Genomic DNA, 20743 nt, shown 5'->3' on the forward strand with positions numbered 1-20743 from the left:
ATTCCACTTCAATTAACTATAAAAACTTTCTTTTCTGGTTTTAGACCAACAGCAGCAGAACTGCTAAGGCACAAGTTTTTCCAAAAAGCCAAGGTAGGACATTCTAACTTGTTTCATGTATTCAGATGATCCTCCTCAAACACCTACATTAGGTTCACTGTTCAGAGGTTGCATTACCTTCAGATGATTATTTCTGGAAGAATGATGGTAGGTCAAATAATTGCTGGGGCCATTATTTAGACAACATATTTAAGATAAATATATTATTCTATAAATTAAGTATCAGGTAAAACTTAAAACAGGAAAAATTAATATTACCACTATAAATAAAATCCGTGGAAAATTCTGTGAAATATACTGAACTATAATTTTAGGGTTTACTACTGAATTAGTAAACATCTCATTTCCCAAAGATATGGGATAAATAGGATGTTACTGTAGTTGGGAAATGTGGGACCACAACCTCAAAGGATGTATGTTAAAGCAAACTTTTCATAGATGGTGGTTCATGCAATACATTAAAGCTTTCTCTTAATTTATAAAGTCATGGTAGTATTATACTAAAGGATCTTTAGAATGAAAGAATAGAAGCTTTTCTCAAACTTTATAAAAACAGTTACTATACCACATTAATTGTGGTGAATATTTCTATGTCAATTTTTTTGTTCAGTAAAAACTTCTTATGAAAAGAAAACTTATTTTTCCTCTCCAGAATAAAGAATTTCTTCAAGAAAAAATATTGCAGAGAGCACCAACCATTTCTGAAAGAGCTAAAAAGGTAAATGTGGATTTAACTCAGTTTTTCTGAGAAATTAGAAGTTTTACTTTTGTGTTTTGAAAGTGTATTTGACTAATGCTATGTTAACAGTATGAATATTACTCATTTTCTTTCAGTCTTTTCTTTAGCATGCTTGATATATTCTTTTAGCAATAGTCTATGCTTTAGTAGTACTCCGCTTTCAACTGGAATGAAAAAGTATGGTACATAATTAATTCTAAATTGTGTTAAATCACTGTTTGCAACTACCAGAGTGAGTTGGGAAGTTGGGAAGTTTCTTTGCACCATACAGAAACAATGAAGACACCACTTCACAGCCACCTGAATAACTATAACAAAAAAGACAGACAATAGCAAGTATTGATAAAGATGTGGAGAAATTGGAATCCTCACACATTACTGATGGAAATGGAAGATGGTGTGGTCACTTCTGCGGCAGTTTCTCAAAAGACTGAACAAAGTTACTATATGACCCAGCAAGTCTACTCCTAGCCACACCCAAGAGAATTGAAAGTTTGTACACATAAAAATATGTACATGAATGGTCATGGAAGTATTATTCATAGCTAAAATGTGGAAAAAAACTGAATGTCCATCTACTGATAAATGGATATATAAAATATCATGAACCTATACAGTGGAATATTATTCAGCAGTAATAAGGAATGAAGTACTGATACATGCCATAACATGGATATACCTTTAAAACATTATGCTAACTGAAAGACATATTCTATGATTCTAATTATGTGAAATATCCAGAACAAGCAAACGTATAGAGACAGAAAGTAGATTACTGATTGCCTGGGACTTGAGCAGATTGTAAGGGAATGGGTAGGACTGCTAATGGGTATGGGATGTTTTGTGGGAAGTGGAGAGAGTGATGAAGATGATTGAAATTTGATTGTACAGATGGTTTTTCAACTCTGAACATACTAAAAATCATTGGATTGTAATACCTTGAATGGATCAATGTTAATATGAATTATGTCTTAGCTGTTAATTTAAGAAAAGAAGCATTTAGAGAATGGCACTACCACCAACAAAAAGCTCTTGGGAATTGAAAACATTATAGAAAAAATGAAAAAATTCATTACAAAGATTTTAGGGTAAAGTTGAGGAAATTTTCCAGAAAATAGAGCCAAAAAGCCAAGAGACAGAAAAGATGAGAACATTAGAGGATTATTTGAGAAGACTCAACGTTTAAGCAAAAGGAGTTCCAGAAAAGGAAAACAGAAAAACAGAAGAAAAGATATCACTGAAGAATTATTCAAGAAAAATTTCATGAATTTCCAGTTTGAAAGAGCTCAAGTACCCAGCACAATGAATGGAAATAGATCAACACTAAAGCACATTACCACAGTAGCTCAGAATGCTGTTGCTGTTCAGTCACCCAGTCATGTCCAGCTCTTTACGACCCCATGGATTGCAGTATGCCAGGCCTGTCTGTCCCTCACCATCTCCTGAAGTTTGCCCTAGTTTGTGTTCATTGCATCAGCTCAGAATACTGGAGGTGAAAAGATCCTGTAGCCTTCCAGACAACGGGGAAAGGTTACAGTTAGAATCAACAGTCATAAGGACCTCAGTAGCATCTCTGGAAAATTCCATGGGTGGAGGAGCCTGGTAGGCTGCAGTCCATGGGATTGCAAAGAGTCAGACACGACTGAGTGACTTCACTTTCACTTTTCACTTTCATGCATTGGAGAAGGAAATGGCAACCCACTCCAGTGTTCTTGCCTGGAGAATCCCAGGGATGGGGGAACCTGGTGGGCTGCTGTCTATGGGGTCGCACAGAGTCGGACACGACTGAAGCGACATAGCAGCAGCAGCAGCATCTCTGGAAGCCACATCACAATGGAGCTTTACGATGAACATTAGGGAAAAAAAATATTTTCTAACCCAGAATTGTTTTCTTTTTTTACCAGACAAACTATTAAGTGGAGTGTGGGAATGGAATCAAATTATATTTAGAAATATACAGCTTTAGTAAATACACCAGGCTAATAGTAGAGTTAAGTGCTTAAAGTAAGAATAGGAAAGTCATGTGATTGAGGAAGCATAGTCCTCTGGTTGATAGCGTGAGATCTGAGGTACCAAACCTGGTGTCAGTCTGATGGACAGATCGCGGGGCTCTGGTGAGAGGCTTCCTCAAGAAGATGACACTGATGAATACCTAATGGATATGAATATGGTGAGAGGAGCTTTACATAACAGAGAATCTGGGGATAAATATGACAAGAAATAAGCAGGACTTCCCTAGTGGTCCAGTGGTTAAGAATCCACCTACCAATGCAGGGGACAGGGTTTGATCCCTGGTCTAGGAAGAGTCCATATGCCACGGACCGACTAAGCTCATGTGCTGCAACTACTCAGCCCACACTTCAGAGCCTGTGCTCCGACTCAGAAGTCCACACACTGCAGCTAGAGAATATCCCCCCTTCTCGCTGCAGTTTGAGAAAGGCTGCATGCAGCAACAAAGACCCAAAAATAAATAACTTTTTTTTAAAGAAAGAAAGCAAATGTTAACTCCAGGAGAAATAAAAAAGTTCTGCAGGAAAGAAAAGTAATTGTAATATATATGGTTCAACTGTATAGTTTATATAATCATGTTATATAAACAATTGATTTACCCAAAATTACAGTGTATTTGAAAAAAGAGTAGGGAATTAATAATAGGGTTAAGTTCTCATCTTCTGTAGCAAGAAGTCAATAGATAATTTCTAAAACCAGAAAAGGGGTAATAATAAGAACAGATTACTCAGAGAGATGAATATATATACATTCTAAAAGAATAAGCTAAAATGAATTGAAAGTGGTTGCCTGTGGGAAAGAAGATGAAAGTTAGGGGACTGCTCTTTTTCTTAACATTTGCACAGCTGTAGTCCTCTTGAAGTGGCATAAATTGTGATTTTAAAAGTTAAAATTGAAAAAAAAACACATAATCTTCTTTATCTTGAACTTATTTATTTGGAGCTTAAACTGCCCCCATTTTTTTCTTGATGTCTAAAGATAGGAAGCCATTACTCAGACTTCATCTGACTTCACATAAGAGGGATTTGGATGATGTGCAGTCTCAGACTAGCAAAGTACTGGGAAAGTCAGTGGTTGTGAGTAAAGACATAGTGGAGATTAGGGACAGAAAGCAAGTGGAGGATGGTGGATGTGACTTTATATGGGAAAATTATTATCTACTTACTGTGTTGAAGTAATAGAAGGAGAGAGAAATATGGTTGACTTTTCTATCCCATAAGTGTCAAACACTGCCACAGCCCATGTCTCTCTTCCTAACGAGCAGGTTCGGAGAGTACCAGGCTCCAGTGGCCGTCTTCACAAGACAGAAGATGGTGGCTGGGAGTGGAGTGATGATGAATTTGATGAAGAAAGTGAGGAAGGAAAAGCAGCAATTTCACAACTCAGGGTATGTTTTGTTAAACTATATGCTTTAGCTGTAGAGTTCTGTCTTACTGTCTGAAGCCACTTAGATAATACTATATTCTGTGGTTCTGTTCAGCTTAACCAGATAAAATATAAAAAAAAACAGGCAGAATATTTTGAACACCTTATTAACAACAGGAGCCCAAGTAAATCTCCATGGAGAGGGGGACTGAAATATCAGTTTTACTCTAATAATATTTAGGGTATATAAAAATGACCTAAATTGAGAAATGAGAACTATAATGTCTGAGATGAAAGTACACTGGATTGGATTAATGGCTGATTAGACATTTCAGAAGAAAAGATTAGTGAACTTTAAAGCCTAAGAATTGAAACCTAGTCCCTAAAATTTGTTAACCTTCTATCTGAAGAGGAACAGTGTACCTTATTTTCATTTTGTATATCCCAGATAGTGTGTGTGAATGTGTTAGTTTTTGCTGGAAATAGACACCAAGACATGAAGTGAGCAAATAACGTTTGAAAAATGGCACTGATAGACTTGCTCAATTCAGGGTTGCCACAAATCTTCAGTTTGTAAAACAAACAAACTATGATATCTACAAGGTACAGTAAAGAAAGCATAGTGCAATAAAATGAGATGGGCCTGTATTTTAAAGACTTTGTTCCAAAGTTTTCTTGTTTGCATTGTTTCCAGTGTGATGAAATCTGCTTGTTTACTTACCTTATTCATTTACAAGTCACATTTCTTTTAACTTTGACTGATTTTAAGATTATTTTCTTTATGAATGGTTTTGAGCAATTTGATTATGATATACCTATATATTTTTTCCCCACATTTCATATTTAGGGTTTATTGAGCTTCTTGAATCTTGGGGTTTACAGTGTTTTTTAAGTTTGGAAAGTTCTCAGCTATCATATTTTCAAATAGTTTTTTCTGTCCTTCCACCTTGAAGAGTCAGATAACATGTATATTAGGCTTAAAGTTGTCTGACTGTTCACTGATCTTTTCACTTTTTTAAAATTCTTTTTTCTTCAGTTTCATTTGGCATAGTTTCTATTGCTAGCCTGTTCATTATTCTTTCCTTCTGCAGTGTTAATCTGCTACTAAGGCCATGCAATCTCTTTTTCTTTCTTTTTTTTTTTGCAATCTCTTTTTCATCTCAGACAGAATGCTAGAATTGTGATTTGGTGTTTCGTTTGGTTGTTAGATACTTAAAGTTTGATTTGCTGTTTGCTTTTGCATCTTCCATGTCTCTGCTTAACTTTTTGAAGTTATGTAATATAATTATTTTAATGTCCTTCTCTGCTGATTCTAACATCCAGGTCAGTTTGGGGGCAGTTTTGTTTGATTATTCTTTACATTGTGGCTTGAAAGTGTTTTCCCAAGTTGAGTAAATAAAAGTAAAAAATGAAATCAGATAAAATTTGATAGAGTGCCAGGAAGGAGAGAGTTATCCAGAGAAAAAAGCTTAGAGGTTCTCTTTTGAGTACTTAGCAGAATATTTATCGATTACTGTATGTGAAAAAACTACCCATGTGGAGAACAGTGCCTAGCACTCACACAGCCAGAAACAGCAGCCAGACTGGAGAAACTTAAAATTCACAGGGCATTCAGTAGACTTCTCAGTAATGGGGTATAATATATTGCCCTAGACTGAACACTGCTCCAGACCCAACTAAAACGCATCAAAGCAGGATCCAGAAGGATTAAACTGTTTCTAGCAGCTTAACTGTATTCTAGAACAAAGTGTCAAGATTCATAGCAATACAGAATTAGCATCATGCAACAAGGTGAAATTCAGTGTCCGGCGTCTGATTGAAGATTACAAGTATGCAGAGTGTCAGGAAAACAGTAGGAGTAAGCACACTTAATGCTCATCTCTTGGTTTCAAATGCTATGCCCTACTAAAAGAACAAAGGTTCACTGGAGAAATGCCTGATTCCACGGCTTACACAGGGAAAATATAAGATAAATCTGGGATATCTTGTTTTGACAGAAAAGGTTTTATATTTTTAATAATATAAGAGCCAAGTTGAAGGAGCTCCCACTAGCCAAATTAGGGAGATTTAACCATCAAAATCATAAAGTGTAGAAATAATTATAAATCATTAAAAGACTAGGAGTCAGTAGGCCTATACAAATAATACATAGATATATAAATAAATGGGGAGAAATGATGATATTTCATTACAGTAAACCTCCAGAGGTGGTAAATGTAGGAGTGGATGGGGAAATTCATCATTTTATAGCCATCATAAAGCAATCATAAAGATCATCAGTTCAGTTCAGTCTCTCAGTCATGTCCGACTCTCTTCGACCCCATGAATTGCAGCACACCAGGCCTCCCTGTGCATCACCAACTCCCGGAGTTCACTCGAACTAGCATCCATCGAGTCAGTGATGCCATCCAGCCATCTCATACTCTGGCATCCCCTTCTCCTCCTGCCCCCAATCCCTCCCAGCATCAGAGTCTTTTCCAGTGAGTCAACTCTTCACATGAGGTGGCCAAAGTACTGGAGTTTCAGCTTTAGCATCATTCCTTCCAAAGAACACCCAGGACTGATCTCCTTTAGGATGGACTGGTTGGATCTCCTTGAAGTCCAAGGGACTCTCAAGAGTCTTCTCCAACACCACAGTTCAAAAGCATCAGTTCTTCGGCACTCAGCTTTCTTCACAGTCCAACTCTCACATCCATACATGACTACTGGAAAAACCATAGCCTTGACTAGACAGACCTTTGTTGACAAAATAATGTCTCTGCTTTTGAATATGCTGTCTAGGTTGGTCATAACTTTCCTTCCAAGGAGTAAGTGTCTTTTCATTTCATGGCTGCAATCACCATCTGCAGTAATTTTGGAGCCCCCAAAAATAAAAGTCTGACACTGTTTCCACTGTTTCCCCATCTATTTGCCATGAAGTGATGGGACCGGATGCCATGATCTTAGTTTTCTGAATGCTGAGCTTTAAGCCAACTTTTTCACTCTCCTCTTTGACTTTCATCAAGAGGCTCTTTAGTTCCTCTTCACTTTCTGCCATAAGGGTGGTGTCATCTGTACATCTGAGGTTATTGATATTTCTCCTGGCAATCTTGATTCCAGGTTGTGATTCCTCCACCCCAGCGTTTCTCATGATGTACTCTGCATGTAAGTTAAATAAGCAGGGTGACAATATACAGCTTTGACGTACTCCTTTTCCTATTTGGAACCAGTCTGTTGTTCCATGTCCAGTTCTAACTGTTGCTTCCTGACCTGCATACAGGCTTCTCAAGAGGCAGGTCGGGTGGTCTGATATTCCCTTCTCTTTCAGAATTTTCCACAGTTTATTGTGATCCACACAGTCACAGGCTTTGGCATAGTCAATAAAGCAGAAATAGATGTTTTTCTGGAACTCTCTTGCTTTTTCCATGATCCAGCGGATGTTGGCAATTTGATCTCTGGTTCCTCTGCCTTTTCTAAAACCAGCTTGAACATCTGGAAGTTCACGGTTCACGTATTGCTAAAGCCTGGTTGGAGAATTTTGAGCATTACTTTCACTAGCATGTGAGATGAGTGCAATTGTGCGGTAGTTTGAGCATTCTTTGGCATTGCCTTTCTTTGGGATTGGAATGAAAACTTACCTTTTCCAGTCCTGTGGCCACTGCTGAGTTTTCCATTTTTGCTGGCATATTGAGTAAAATGCCAGCATCATCTTTCAGGATTTGAAATAGCTCAACTAGAATTCCATCACCTCCACTAGCTTTATTCGTAGTGATGCTTTCTAAGACCCACTTGACTTCACGTTCCAGGATGTCTGGCTCTAAGTGAGTGATCACACCATCATGATTATCTGGGTCGTGAAAATCTTTTTTGTCTAGTTCTTTTGTGTATTCTTGCCACCTCTTCTTAATATCTTCTGCTTATGTTAGGTCCATACCATTTCTGTCCTTTATTGAGCCTATCTTTGCATGAAATGTTTCCTTGATATCTCTAATTTTCTTGAAGAGATCTCTAGTCTTTGCCATTCTGTTGTTTTCCTCTATTTCTTTGCATTGATCGCTGAGGAAGGCTTTCTTATCTCTTCTTGCTATTCTTTGGAACTTGCATTCAGATGCTTATGTCTTTCCTTTTCTCCTTTGCTTTTCGCTTCTCTTCTTTTCACAGCTATTTGTAGGGCCTCCTCAGACAGCCAGTTTGCTTTTTGCATTTCTTTTCCATGGGGATGGTCTTGATCCCTGTCTCATCAATGGGTGCTAAATATATGGGAAATCTTTGATGAACAGGCTATTTACATGGTCTTCTAGTATGTCTCCATAGATTGCCTATTAGTCGCAAGGTGAAAAATAGCTACCGCCTACCTGAGAAATCAGAAAATGCCTTGACTCAGTGATAAAAATTAGCATCACTAATGAGGATCACAGGGTACATGAGATTCTCCAAAACACAATACCATAAGAAGATAATCACTATGTAGAATTCATTTCAGTCTAAATCATGAAAAAACATCAGAACACTAATTAGGAGCAGTCTATTCAGAATATGTACTAGGCAGGGGAAATGATTGATTATGTGTCAGATAAAATCTAGAGAGACTTGATGACTGACTGCAGTACATGATCCTAGACAGAATCTTATACTAGAAAAACAAAGGCCCCAAAGGATAGTAGGAAGTCATTGGAAAAGCTGTATTATGGGTTGTTAATTAAAGTATTATTGTTAAATTCACTGAAATTGATAATTTTAGTAGAGTGAAGTTGTGTAATAGAATTCTTAAGTACACAACTATTCAGTTGTAAAGAGCCATGATTATATACAACTTATTCTCAAATGGTACAGGATTGGTTAAATATATATAAAAAGAAAGAAAGTGAACACTAATAAAGCACATAAGGAGAAAGGCTAATATTGGATGAGTCTGGGTAAAGGGTATGGCAGTGTTCTTTGTGTTATTATTCTTACAATTTTTCTGTAAGTTTGAATTATTTCCAAACAAAGGTGTGTTTTTTTTTTAAGGTTTTTTTTTTGTTGGCATATACTTGCTGTGATACTTTAGGTATTGCATGAACCTTGATTGTCATTAATAAAATGGTAATGAAAAATTTAAAAACCTATAAATTTCTTATAAGAAGTCGACATTCACATTTGGTAAAATTTAACATAAATTGAATTTGTTTAGAGATATGTTGTTGTTTTTTGTATTTTCCAATGCTTGTATCCAGAATTGCTGCTAACTTATGAGTTACTAAATCATTTTAACTTTAAATTTTCATATGGCAGATTATAACTGGAATTTCAGTTTTGGCTCAAGTTTTATTTACTGAAGTCCATAATCAGAATTACTCTGCTTTAAGAATATATTGGATAATTAGCTTGAATGTTTACATTTAGTGTGAGAAATTACGCATGTAATATGTTGATGATTAGTAGAAAGAATTGTACTTTGAGGAATGTGACCTCCCTACTACCTGATAGTCCCTTTATGTTTGCTATAAACTTCTGCTATAAAGTTATGAACTCTTAAAATGCTATGAATATATTGATACATTGCAGGCTAGCTGGACAAAGAATATAGTAATATCATTTTAGTTTTCTTTTTCCAGAAAACTCACTAGAGTTACCGATGATTTAATTATGGATCAGAATGAAATGGAGTTGACTTGCATTTCACCATTCCGTGCAGTTTTGGAACTGACTACAAGTAACCTGAGTTTTCAGTTAACCAGCCTCCTTTTTTTGTATTTCTTTTAGTCTCCCAGAGTGAAAGAATCATTAACAAATTCTGAGGTAAGTAGTTGTGATTGTTGAGTCATTAAAGTATATGTGCTTTTGTTTTGGTTTTAATGTTAAACACATTTTTTTGTATGTGCTTAAATAGGAATGGAAATTTATACTAGTCAAATGGTGTGAAAAGAAATCCTGCTAAACAGACTCCTGTTAGGCTGACCTGCGTTATGCTCATTGCATACTTAGTCAAGTCTGACTCTTTGCTACTTCAAGGACTGTGGCCTGCTAGGCTCAGGAGGAAAGGACAACCCACTCCAGTGTTCTTTCCTGGAAAATTCCATGGACAGAGGAGCCTGTTGTTGTTCAGTCCTAAGTCATGTCAGACTCTTTTCGACCCCATGGACTGCAGCACACCAGATTTCCCTGTCCTCCACCATCTCCAGGTGTTTATTCAGATTCATGTCCATTAAGTCAGTGATGCTGTCTAACCATCTCACCCTCTGCTGGTCTCTTCTCTTTTTGCCTTCAATCTTCCCCAGCATCAGGGTCTTTTCCAATGAGTGGGCTCTTTGCATCAGGTGGCCAAAGTATTGGAAATTCAGCTTCAGCAAACCGTCCTTCCATATTAATAAAGTGTTAGTCACTCAGTTGTGTCTGACTCTTTGAGACCCTATGGACTGTAGCCTGCCAAGCAAGAATACTGGAGTGGGTTGTCATTCCCTTCTCCAGGGGATCTTCCCAACCCAGGGATCAAACCCAGGTCTCCTGTATTGGAGGCAGATTCTTTACCATCTGAGCCACCAGAGAAGTCCATATTAATAATAATTGGCATTTTCAAAACTAATCTTAAAGTTCTATTTTTCTCTCAAAAATTAGAACCAGTAGGTAACTTGGTTTCCTCTCTGTGAAGTGCAGCAGACACAACATTTTAATACTTCCTTGTCTCCTTGATTTTCCTTGTATAATAACAGCTATTAGATCTCTCATTGCCCTTTTAATTTTTTTCTCTTTTAACTCAAAATTTTGGCCATTGCATTGATACTGTTTTCCCTACTAATTTATAATTTTGAATGTTTAACTTGATTTTGTGTTCAGCATTGGTCTTTTTTCCCCAAGTTACATAACTAAAATTTGTGAGATTTTCAAACATGCAAAATAATGTTTAATGTTACAAAGCTTCACATTCATTCATTGGTTGATTTTCTTTCTTTATAAGTAAAGGAGGGTCCCCAATATAGGAAAATGTCACTTCTAGAATTTCATAGTATATACTTAAGTCTGTATATTGTAGGTGCTATTTTGCTGGGCAAAGGAGATGGCATAGATATAGTTAAAAATAAATATGATACAAAGAATTACTGTTCTGAAGAAGGGAAAAAAAAAAGGACTACTGATACTTGGTACAACATGACTGACAGAAAAAAACCGTGCTAAGAAGCCAGACACAAAAAGAGTGCATATTGTAAGATTTGGTCTATATGAAATGTCCACAAAAGACAAATTGATAGAAGCTGAAAGTAGATCAGTGGTTGCCGAAGGCTAGATGTGGGAGCAGGAGTTCACTATAAATGGACACAGGAGAATTTTTTGAGTTGATGGAAATGCTGAAACCTGATTGTAGAGATATTTATACAAGTATAAATTTTCTAAAAACTATTGAGTTGTATACCTAAATAAGTGGATTTTGTGGGACATAAATTTACACCTCAACTCATAAAGTTCTCCAAGCCAGGCTTCAGCAGTACGTCAACCATGAACTTCCAGATGTTCAAGCTGGTTTTAGAAAAGGCAGAGGAACCAGAGATCAAATTGCTAACATCTGCTGGATCATCGAAAAAGCAAGAGAGTTCCAGAAAAATGTCTATTTCTTCTTTATTGACTATGCCAAAGCCTTTGACTGTGTGGATTACAATAAACTGTGGAAAATTCTTCAAGAGATGGGAATACCAGACCACCTGACCTGCCTCTTGAGAAGCCTGTATGCAGGTCAGGAAGCAACAGTTAGAACTGGACATGGAACAACAGACTGGTTCCAAATAGGAAAAGGAGTACGTCAAGGCTGTATATTGTCACCCTGCTTATTTAACTTACATGCAGAGTACATCATGAGAAACGCTGGGGTGGAGGAATCACAACCTGGAATCAAGATTGCCAGGAGAAATATCAATAACCTCAGATGTACAGATGACACCACCCTTATGGCAGAAAGTGAAGAAGAACTAAAGAGCCTCTTGATGAAAGTCAAAGAGGAGAGTGAAAAAGTTGGCTTAAAGCTCAGCATTCAGAAAACTAAGATCATGGCATCCGGTCCCATCACTTCATGGCAAATAGATGGGGAAACAGTGGCTGACTTTATTTTTCTGAGCTCCAAAATTACTGCAGATGGTGATTGCAGCCATGAAATGAAAAGACACTTACTCCTTGAAAGGAAAGTTATGACCAACCTAAACAGCATATTCAAAAGCAGAGACATTATTTTGTCAACAAAGGTCCGTCCAGTCAAGGCTATGGTTTTTCCAGTGGTCATTTATGGATGTGATAGTTGGACTATAAAAAAAGCTGAGCGCCGAAGAATTGATGCTTTTGAACTGTGGTGTTGGAGAAGACTCTTGAGAGTCCCTTGGACTGGAAGGAGATCCATCCAGTCTATCTTAAAGGAGATTGGTCCTGGGTATTCATTGGTAGGACTGATGTTGAAGCTGAAACTCCAATACTTTGGCCACCTTACACAAAGAGCTGACTCATTTGAAAAGACACTGATGCTGGGAAAGATTGAGGGCAGGAGGAGAAGGGGACAACAGAGGATGAGATGGTTGGATGGCATCACCGACTCAATGGACATGGGTTTGGGGGGACTCCACGAGTTGGTGATGGACAAGGAGGCCTGGCGTGCTGCGGTCCATGGGGTCACAAAGAGTCAGACACAACTGAGTGACTGAACTGACTGAAATTTACACCTCAAAAGTTCTTAAAAACAGAAGAGCGTAGACATATTTTACTTCCATTTTAAAGAGGTGTACTGAGGTTGCAGAGATGGGCCAGTTCACTACACAAGAACTATTTGAAAAGGTCGCCCCTCCTACACTGCTTGCCTGTCAGCAGGCCCACCTCCCTCTCCTCTCAGCTTACACAGCACTGCTTGTGTTTTTGTTACAGCTATTTTCCACAACTGATCCTGTGGGTACTTTACTCCAAGTTCCAGAACAGATTTCTGCTCATCTACCTCAGCCAGCAGGGCCGACGCCTGCGCAACCCACTCAAGTCTCCCTGCCACCCACTGCGGAGCCAGCGATAGCAGCTCAGGTACAGCAGGGACCGCTTTCTTCTGCGGTCAGCCTTTTGGGTGGAGGAAGAAGGCGGAGGCTAGCGTGGAACACCACCTTGTGCACTAAGGATGATGTCCTGGTAGATTTTGAAACAAGTTAGAAATTCTGTTCTCACAGTTTTACATGTATGCAGATAAGAGAGTTTAACAAGGATCACACAGTTCTTTTTTTGAGCACCAAAATAAGTTAATGATGAAAATGTCCCAAACAGCAATAGTGTGGGGGATTGAAATTTCTTGTCAGCTTCCTTCCTCTCTTCCGGTCTCAACGCCTGCCCCTACCCCCGAGGGAGCCGCTCAGGGGGTATGCCACTGCTCGGCCTTAGGCACCTGAGGGACCACCTAGAGAGCTCCAGGAGTGCCACTGGAGGCTGGGCGAGACACGCGTGCACACTGTCGCAGTGAAACCCTCTCGTAACAGTGTCTGCTGCTTGGACAGTGGACCGAATGAGAAGGGCTCCTGTCTTGTCAGCTTTTTATTATATCCTTATATGCTTAAGTTTAGAATGCAGCTGCCACTGAGGAGCACTGTTAGCTCTTCTGTCACCTTTGTTAATACTATCTCCAAACCATGGTTTTCCTGCATTGCTCTTTTTAAGATACCTGTCAGTTTTGTGGGGGTTGATTTTATTAAAATGTCATAAAGTGATGTGTGAATCCACCTAGTCAGGCGCACGTGACCTTACTGAATCAGAAGGCGCTGAGAGTGCTGAGGGAGTGAAGGCCCCCTGAGAACTGCCCCGCCGCTGCTGTGCAGCCGCCGCTCTTCCCCTGGGAAAGCGCAGTACTGTCTGCGACATGCTTCGTTAGGAGAGTACGAGTTCAGAGTCTACGCGTTTATTAGACAGTAGCAGTGTTTTTATTTTGTTTTTTCCTAAAATTCAGGTAGGAAGAAATAAATACAGAAGTTAAGATGTTTTCATCTGCGTCCCAGCAGTGCTCTGCCTTTGGAGACCACTGCTCTGAGTGCTTCCAGACTAGAGTCCTGACTACATTTAACCTTTCCTTTGCCCAAGCTTTCCATTTCTGCCCATCATATGGGAAAGGAGACAGTCATCTTATGAAAACTGATGAAAAGATTGGATTCATTTTATGAACAGCCTAAATAGAACGTATATCCTCCAGTAAGCAAGGGACAGCTCTGTGGTTTTCAGAGGATTAAAGATCTGGAACCTCCAGGTTGGGTGGTTTCCTGAGCAGCAGCCAGTTTAGACCTTACTACAGATGTGTGGCCAATGCCAGGTTTTTTAAAGGGAAGAACCCAGTGTCTTGTTCTTCATTCTTGGAGAGGGGAACAGAGGTCTGAAAAACGCAAAATTGGAATGTGACTGTGTGTGGCATTTCATGTAGGTTTGACAGTGATCTTTCCAATTGTGTTTGACTCCAACTGACATCCAGCTATTGCTGCTGCCTTAGGGTGCATGTCCTCCCACAGCAGGGAGTCCTGGGGACTAGGATGCCCACACCTGGAGATGAAGAAAACTGCTGCCAAATGGACGATTCATCTCTAGACGAGCATCAGTCACCACCACACTTAATACTCCAGGCAATGACTTTATACCTTTCAATGCTTTTTAGGCTCTGTCTTCAGGAGCAGGTTCCCAAGAAACCAGGATCCCAATCAGTCTAGTACTAAGATTACGGTAAGTAAGACATTTGTTGTTCTTTTCTAAATACTCTGAATGTGCTGGTTTCTCTTTGGAAGCTACTCCTTCTCGTAGTGCATGCCTGAGAGTAACTGGATAGAACTGTGTGTGTTTGCTCTTGGGTGTGTTATTTCCCTCAGATATAATAGCAGTAGTGTGAGGATCTGAGTTACCATTGACTCACTCCTCTTTCCACATGTGAATTCCTAGTCATCTCAGTATGACCATAATTAGAGCAGAGGCAGCAAGACCTATTTGGGGAATGTTCTGGGGTTTTTTTGAACTAATTATTTATTTTTTGGAGAGATGGTTAAAATTCAGATTTTTATTTATTTTTTTGAACTTTTTATTTTGTATTGCAGTATATAGCCAATTAACAATGTTGTGATAATTTCAGATGAACAGCCAAGGGACTCAGCCATATGTGTACATGGAAGTGCTCTTTCCCCATACCACCGTCTCTCATCCATGCTGCTACATAACATTGAGCAGAGTTCCCTATGCTATACAATAAGTCCTTGTTGGTTATCCATTTTAAATATAGCACTGTGTCCATCTCAGTCCCAAACTCTGTTATTGTCCCTTTGGAAAATGTTTTGATTTTACCACTAGGAGCAATGAATTACGCCATAAATGTGAAGAAAGCAGATTTGGCTACCTTTTCTTTATAGAAGCCTATTCTGTATACCTGGACCCAGATAGTTCTGATCATACAATGTCTTGGTAATTTCATCCTATTTTAATTGTGTACAAAGAATACTACTTGTCTGTTTTAAAAATTTTGTTTTAAAATCTTAGATCAGTTAATAGAGAGTATGAAATACTACTTGACATATGCTTCAGAAGGGGAGAGGATGCTTGTAAGTGATGCAGTTAGCTTTTTGAAGGGTGGTTTTTAATGGACTGTGTTCCAGACTTGTTTATGGAAGAGGAGGCTAGAGTCTTACTCTCATTGATGAAGACTTTGAAGTTCAGTTTAGCACATTGTTATCTTTGAAGGTGTTTGTACTTGGCATGACAGTCACATCACAAAAGTGATACTGAACATTTGGCCTTAATTTTATTTAGCTTTCAGAAAGAATAGATTGAACAATTACGTATTAAGCCGACTACAGCACTATTAGCTATTGTGCTAAGACACTGAGAAAGGAGAAAATGAAATGCAATAATCAAGTCTGTGTTGGAAGTTGACTTTTATTATGTACTTAACTGAACTAGCATAGCTAAAAGCAAGTTTTAGTAGTAGATATGCAGCGAAGTATAAGTCCATGTAGACAAGTGCAGAGAGTCAATGAGAGGGAGAAAATCCCTGTTGGGCAGGTTGTGTGGAATTTGGGGAGCTGTATTTTAAGCACGATTTTAGTAACGTCAAACATGTGTCAGATAGACCTACGCCCTCTACATCATTTAGATAAAATGGATTTGGGTCCTAAGTGATCAGGCACATCTGCCTTTGTGCATGGTATTCTAATTTCTCCTTTAACCAGAACCTCCAGGGAGCTTGGTTAATCTCAGTACTTGGTGTGGTGAGCGATCTCTGTAACTATCCCTCGTCAGTCACATTTTAATTTCTGGAGCCTTATGCTAACTCTCTTGCCAGTATGGACCCCATTCCTGTCCCCGTCTTCTCTCCATTCTCAAAGCCTTCCTGTCCATTACATCCTATCTAAAAAAACTACTAGTATTTCTAAAGTTTCTCCTCATTATCCCAGTCTGTATATTCTTTATCCTTCTCCTCTGAACCCCTGTGGAATTGAGGGCGCATCACGTATTTCATCCTATGAGTCTGCTCAGACTGATCCCCATTGGTGGGCAAGGTACTGTCCTCGGTCGGGGGGTGTGGGGGGTAGGAGTGGAGATGAGGAAGAAAAGAGCCGCCTCTCATTTTAGTCACACCTCCCTGTGCTCTTTCATATATCCTTCTTAGTTTAATACGGTCTTCTTGGGTGTAAGGATGAGAGTGGGCATATATTGACCAGTGAAGGACCTAGATTAAAAGAGTTGTAGGACAGCTATTAATAAATGATCACTCTGAGTTGTTTGCTCTGAGCCCTCAGTGTGAGCTCGTTAGGACAGATCATCTGGTCTTTGGGACAGAAAGATCTTTCTCTTGGCATAGCTTTCCCGATATATGTAGGCAGACTCTGAATGTATAAATGCAGAAATTTATTTTACACGGTTTTTTTTCTTCCATAGGAATTCAAAAAAAGAACTAAATGATATTCGATTTGAATTTACTCCTGGGAGAGGTGAGGCATCAAAATCAAAATATTGAAAACAAAATAACTGCTCATTTGTCATTTGAAGAAACTGTGTGTGAAGTTTCTGTCCTTCAGATATATTTTCCTCTTAAAGGGTGATAAAAATGTTCCTGGCCTAAAGGTTGAGGGTACGTGTGAAAAAAATAAAAACGCAATTTTTTTTTTTTTTTTTTTTTTTTTTTACAACTACCTCATTTAGAAAATATAATACAAGCAGTAGTAAATATAGCTGCAGTTTACTATGGCAGACGTGGTGCTAAGCAGCATCTCATTAAATTTTCAAAATGGCCCCTAAGGAAAGATTATTGTCCCCATTGCATAGATGATGAAATTAACGTTTAGAGAGGGTGAAGTAACTGGTTATGGTTCCCACAGCTGAGAAGAGGTGTAGATGGACTTCAGACTCGGATGTGCCGGTGTGCCAAATTCCGGCTCTTATTACTGAGCATGTTTGTACTCCTTGACAGTAAGGAAACAGCAAGGCTTCCAGTCCCCTCCCTCCCAGCTGAAGCCAAGCCCCGTCACGCATAGTTTCTGTCCATGAACTTCTCCCAGGGACAAGGTTTATTATCTTCATTCTTACCTTTGTTACTCAGAATTCGTATTTGCGAGATGGCTCACAGCTATTGGTGTCTGTCCTGTGTGCACGCTCAGTCTTCCCGCTGCCTCGGTCTCATGAGCAGCTCACTGAAGTGCCGAGAACACAGGACAAATGCACATGTACAGAGACGCATCTCATTTATGTCTTAAAGCCAGGCAGAGTCGCTGTTTAAGGTCCTCATTCACATCACGGGTCGTGGGCACAAGTATGTGCACAGCCCCTCCCCAGAGGCCCTCTCATTCCCTCTGAGGGCTTAGTGTTCAGGCCTGGGGAAGGAGTCAGTTAGAGATGAGGTTAACTGATGGTACTCTCTCCTCATCTTTTTAGTTTCTAGTTGTATGCCCATAGACTGTATGTACTCAGATAGTACAACCTGGGATAACTGGATGTGAAGGAGAGCCTACCAGAATACAGAAGAAAATGATTTTAGGGGGAAAAAAGGAAGAAAAAAAAACTAAGAGTGTGATCCCCAAAGAAAAGTGATTAAAATTTGTTAAATGTTTAATGTTAAAATTAAAATTAAGGTTTAATTGAGGGGAATACCCTGGTGATCCAGTGGTTAAGATTCAACACTTTTACTCCCAAGAGCACACATTCAGTCCCTGGTCGGGGAAATAAGAGCCCACAAACCTCGCAGTGTGGCCAAAAAAAAAAAGATTTAATTGGGACTAAATCATTGTGTGTTATTATCCCAGATGTGCCGCACAGCGTCACATCCCTAAGCTCACAGGGCTGGGCCCAGGTTGCCCTCAGACTAGCAGTTTCTTCTGCAGCATCACTGTCAGGCGCTCTGCTGACAAAGGCAAGACCCTGTCTAAGGCATGCCATCGTTAGGATGTTATCTTTACACTGAGCTGATACTTGCCATCTGGTTGATTGATCCAGGTTCCGTCCTCTAGCTCGACCTCTGATAGTCCCTCACTTGAGGTAATCCTGCTGCTGCTGCTAAGTCGCTTTAGTCATGTTTGACTCTGTGTGACCCCATAGACAGCAGCCCACCAGGCTCCCCATCCCTGGGATTCTCCAGGCAAGAACACTGCAGTGGGTTGCCATTTCCTTCTCCAATGCATGAAAGTGGAAAGTGAAAGTGAAGTCGCTCAGTCATGCCCCACTCTTAGCGACCCCATGGACTGCAGCCTACCAGGCTCCTCTGTCCATGGGATTTTCCAGGCAAGAGTACTGGAGTGGGGTGCCATTGCCTTCTCTGTGAGGTAATCCTAGTGGTAGGAAAAACCTTTGTGTGGAAGAAGGCCCCCCCACCACCACCTTGGGTCTCTGGATTTGGCAGCTAGCTTTAGTCTGGCCGTGCCGGACCTGCTTTGGAATTGGCAGGGACATGCATGCACAGGAAAATGGAGCACTTTCTTCTTTGTCTTTGCAGATACAGCAGAGGGTGTCTCTCAGGAACTCATTTCTGCCGGCCTCGTTGATGGAAGGGATTTAGTCATAGGTAACTACTTTGTGCTCTGCCCTTGTGCCCTTGTCTCTCTGCCTATATCCTTAGGATCTATAAAATCAGGCCTTGATTCTACTGAGTAGGTCGAATGATTCTAGGAATGGTTCTTGGCTTTGTTGAAATAGGAGGTATTGGGGATAGTTCTTTTTTACAAAAAAGAAAAATCTCACTTCTGAATTTGCTTTGTTACCCCCAATGATAGTGAGTGAAAGTTTACCCAGGTCTCTGGGAGATCGTAGAAATGATGACAGAAGTCACAAGTTAGAGTAAGCTTGGCCATATCTAATCCATTTTGGAGGATGAACTCTGTCCTTGGGCAGCCAAGAGGTAAGAAAAAGTCATTATAGATTTAGTCCTAAAAAAAAGCAGGAAGTAAGAACAGGCACAGTCAGGCCACAGGTACATGTTTCTGAAGGAAAAGACTATGGTGTAGGGCAAGTCAGCAGATGTGTAAAGGGCTAGATAGTAAATAGTGTAGGCCTTGTGAACCATGAACAGTCTCTGTCATTTTAAAAAAATCTATTTATTTTAATTGGAGGCAAATTACTTTACAATGTTGTAGTGGTTTTTGCCATACATTGACATGAATCAGCCATGGGTATACATGTGTTCCCCACCCTGCACCCACTTCCCTCCCCATCCCATCCCTCAGAGTCATCCCAGTGCACCAGCCCTGAGCACCATGTCTCATGCATCGAACCTGGACTGGCCATCCATTTCACATATGATAATATACATGTTTCAATGCTATTCTCTCAAATCATCCCACCCTCACTTTATCCTTCAGAGTCCAAAAGTCTATTCTTTACATCTGTGTCTCTTTTGCTATCTCACATATAGGGTCATTGTTACCATCTTTCTAAATTCCATATATATGCGTTAATATACTATATTGGTGTTTTTCTTTATGACTTAACTTCACTCTGTATAATAGGCTCCAGTTTCATCCACCTCATTAGAACTGATTCAAATGCATTCCTTTTAATAGCTGAGTAATATTCCATTGTGTATATGTACCACAGCTTTCTTATCCGTTCGTCTTCCGATGGGCATCTAGGTTGCTTCCATGTCCTGGCTATTAAAAACAGTGCTGTGATGAACACTGGGGTACACGTGTCTCTGTCATTTTTATACATAGTTGGCTGATTCCTGTTCCAGGGCTTTCTGGCCCATGAATAGGCAAGTCCTACCTCTTTAACTGCAGTGTCGTTCCTTAGTTAATACAGCATCTTAAAGAAAGTTAATTTGACAATGGTAAGATTTATTTGTGCTACTTGGACTTGTATTTTAAAACACCTCTTGTTTAGGAGCGATTTATCTTTCTGCTTACATTTTGATTGTATGTCGGAGATTGTGAACTACTGTTTAAGTTGTTAACATATGGTTAAAATGTGGATTTACGTAACTTCTGATTACTTTCTCTGTTTTTATGATTATAGTGGCAGCTAATTTGCAGAAGATTGTGGAAGAACCCCAGTCAAATCGATCCGTCACCTTCAAACTGGTATTCATCCCTTCCTTCTTGTTAAACTGTCTCACTTTTACACACCAGCAGCCTCTGCAGACCAGCTTCCATATTC

General features: G+C 39.4%; 1 protein-coding gene across 2 annotated transcripts in view; it reads left to right on the forward strand.

The window, feature by feature from the left end:
* Positions 1–20743, forward strand: part of OXSR1 (oxidative stress responsive kinase 1) — a 90283-nt gene that overhangs the window by 66489 nt on the left and 3051 nt on the right. For both annotated transcript variants that reach the window (XM_055558503.1, XM_055558504.1), the window contains exons 9-17: positions 45–93; positions 713–778; positions 4074–4196; positions 9899–9934; positions 13031–13177; positions 14778–14842; positions 17042–17094; positions 19089–19157; positions 20603–20667. In XM_055558503.1, the coding sequence (XP_055414478.1) occupies positions 45–93; positions 713–778; positions 4074–4196; positions 9899–9934; positions 13031–13177; positions 14778–14842; positions 17042–17094; positions 19089–19157; positions 20603–20667 (673 nt within the window). The remainder of the gene's footprint in view (positions 1–44; positions 94–712; positions 779–4073; positions 4197–9898; positions 9935–13030; positions 13178–14777; positions 14843–17041; positions 17095–19088; positions 19158–20602; positions 20668–20743) is intronic.

Source organism: Bubalus kerabau, chromosome 20 (assembly GCF_029407905.1).
Source record: "Bubalus kerabau isolate K-KA32 ecotype Philippines breed swamp buffalo chromosome 20, PCC_UOA_SB_1v2, whole genome shotgun sequence".
NCBI classification, from domain to species: domain Eukaryota; kingdom Metazoa; phylum Chordata; class Mammalia; order Artiodactyla; family Bovidae; genus Bubalus; species Bubalus kerabau.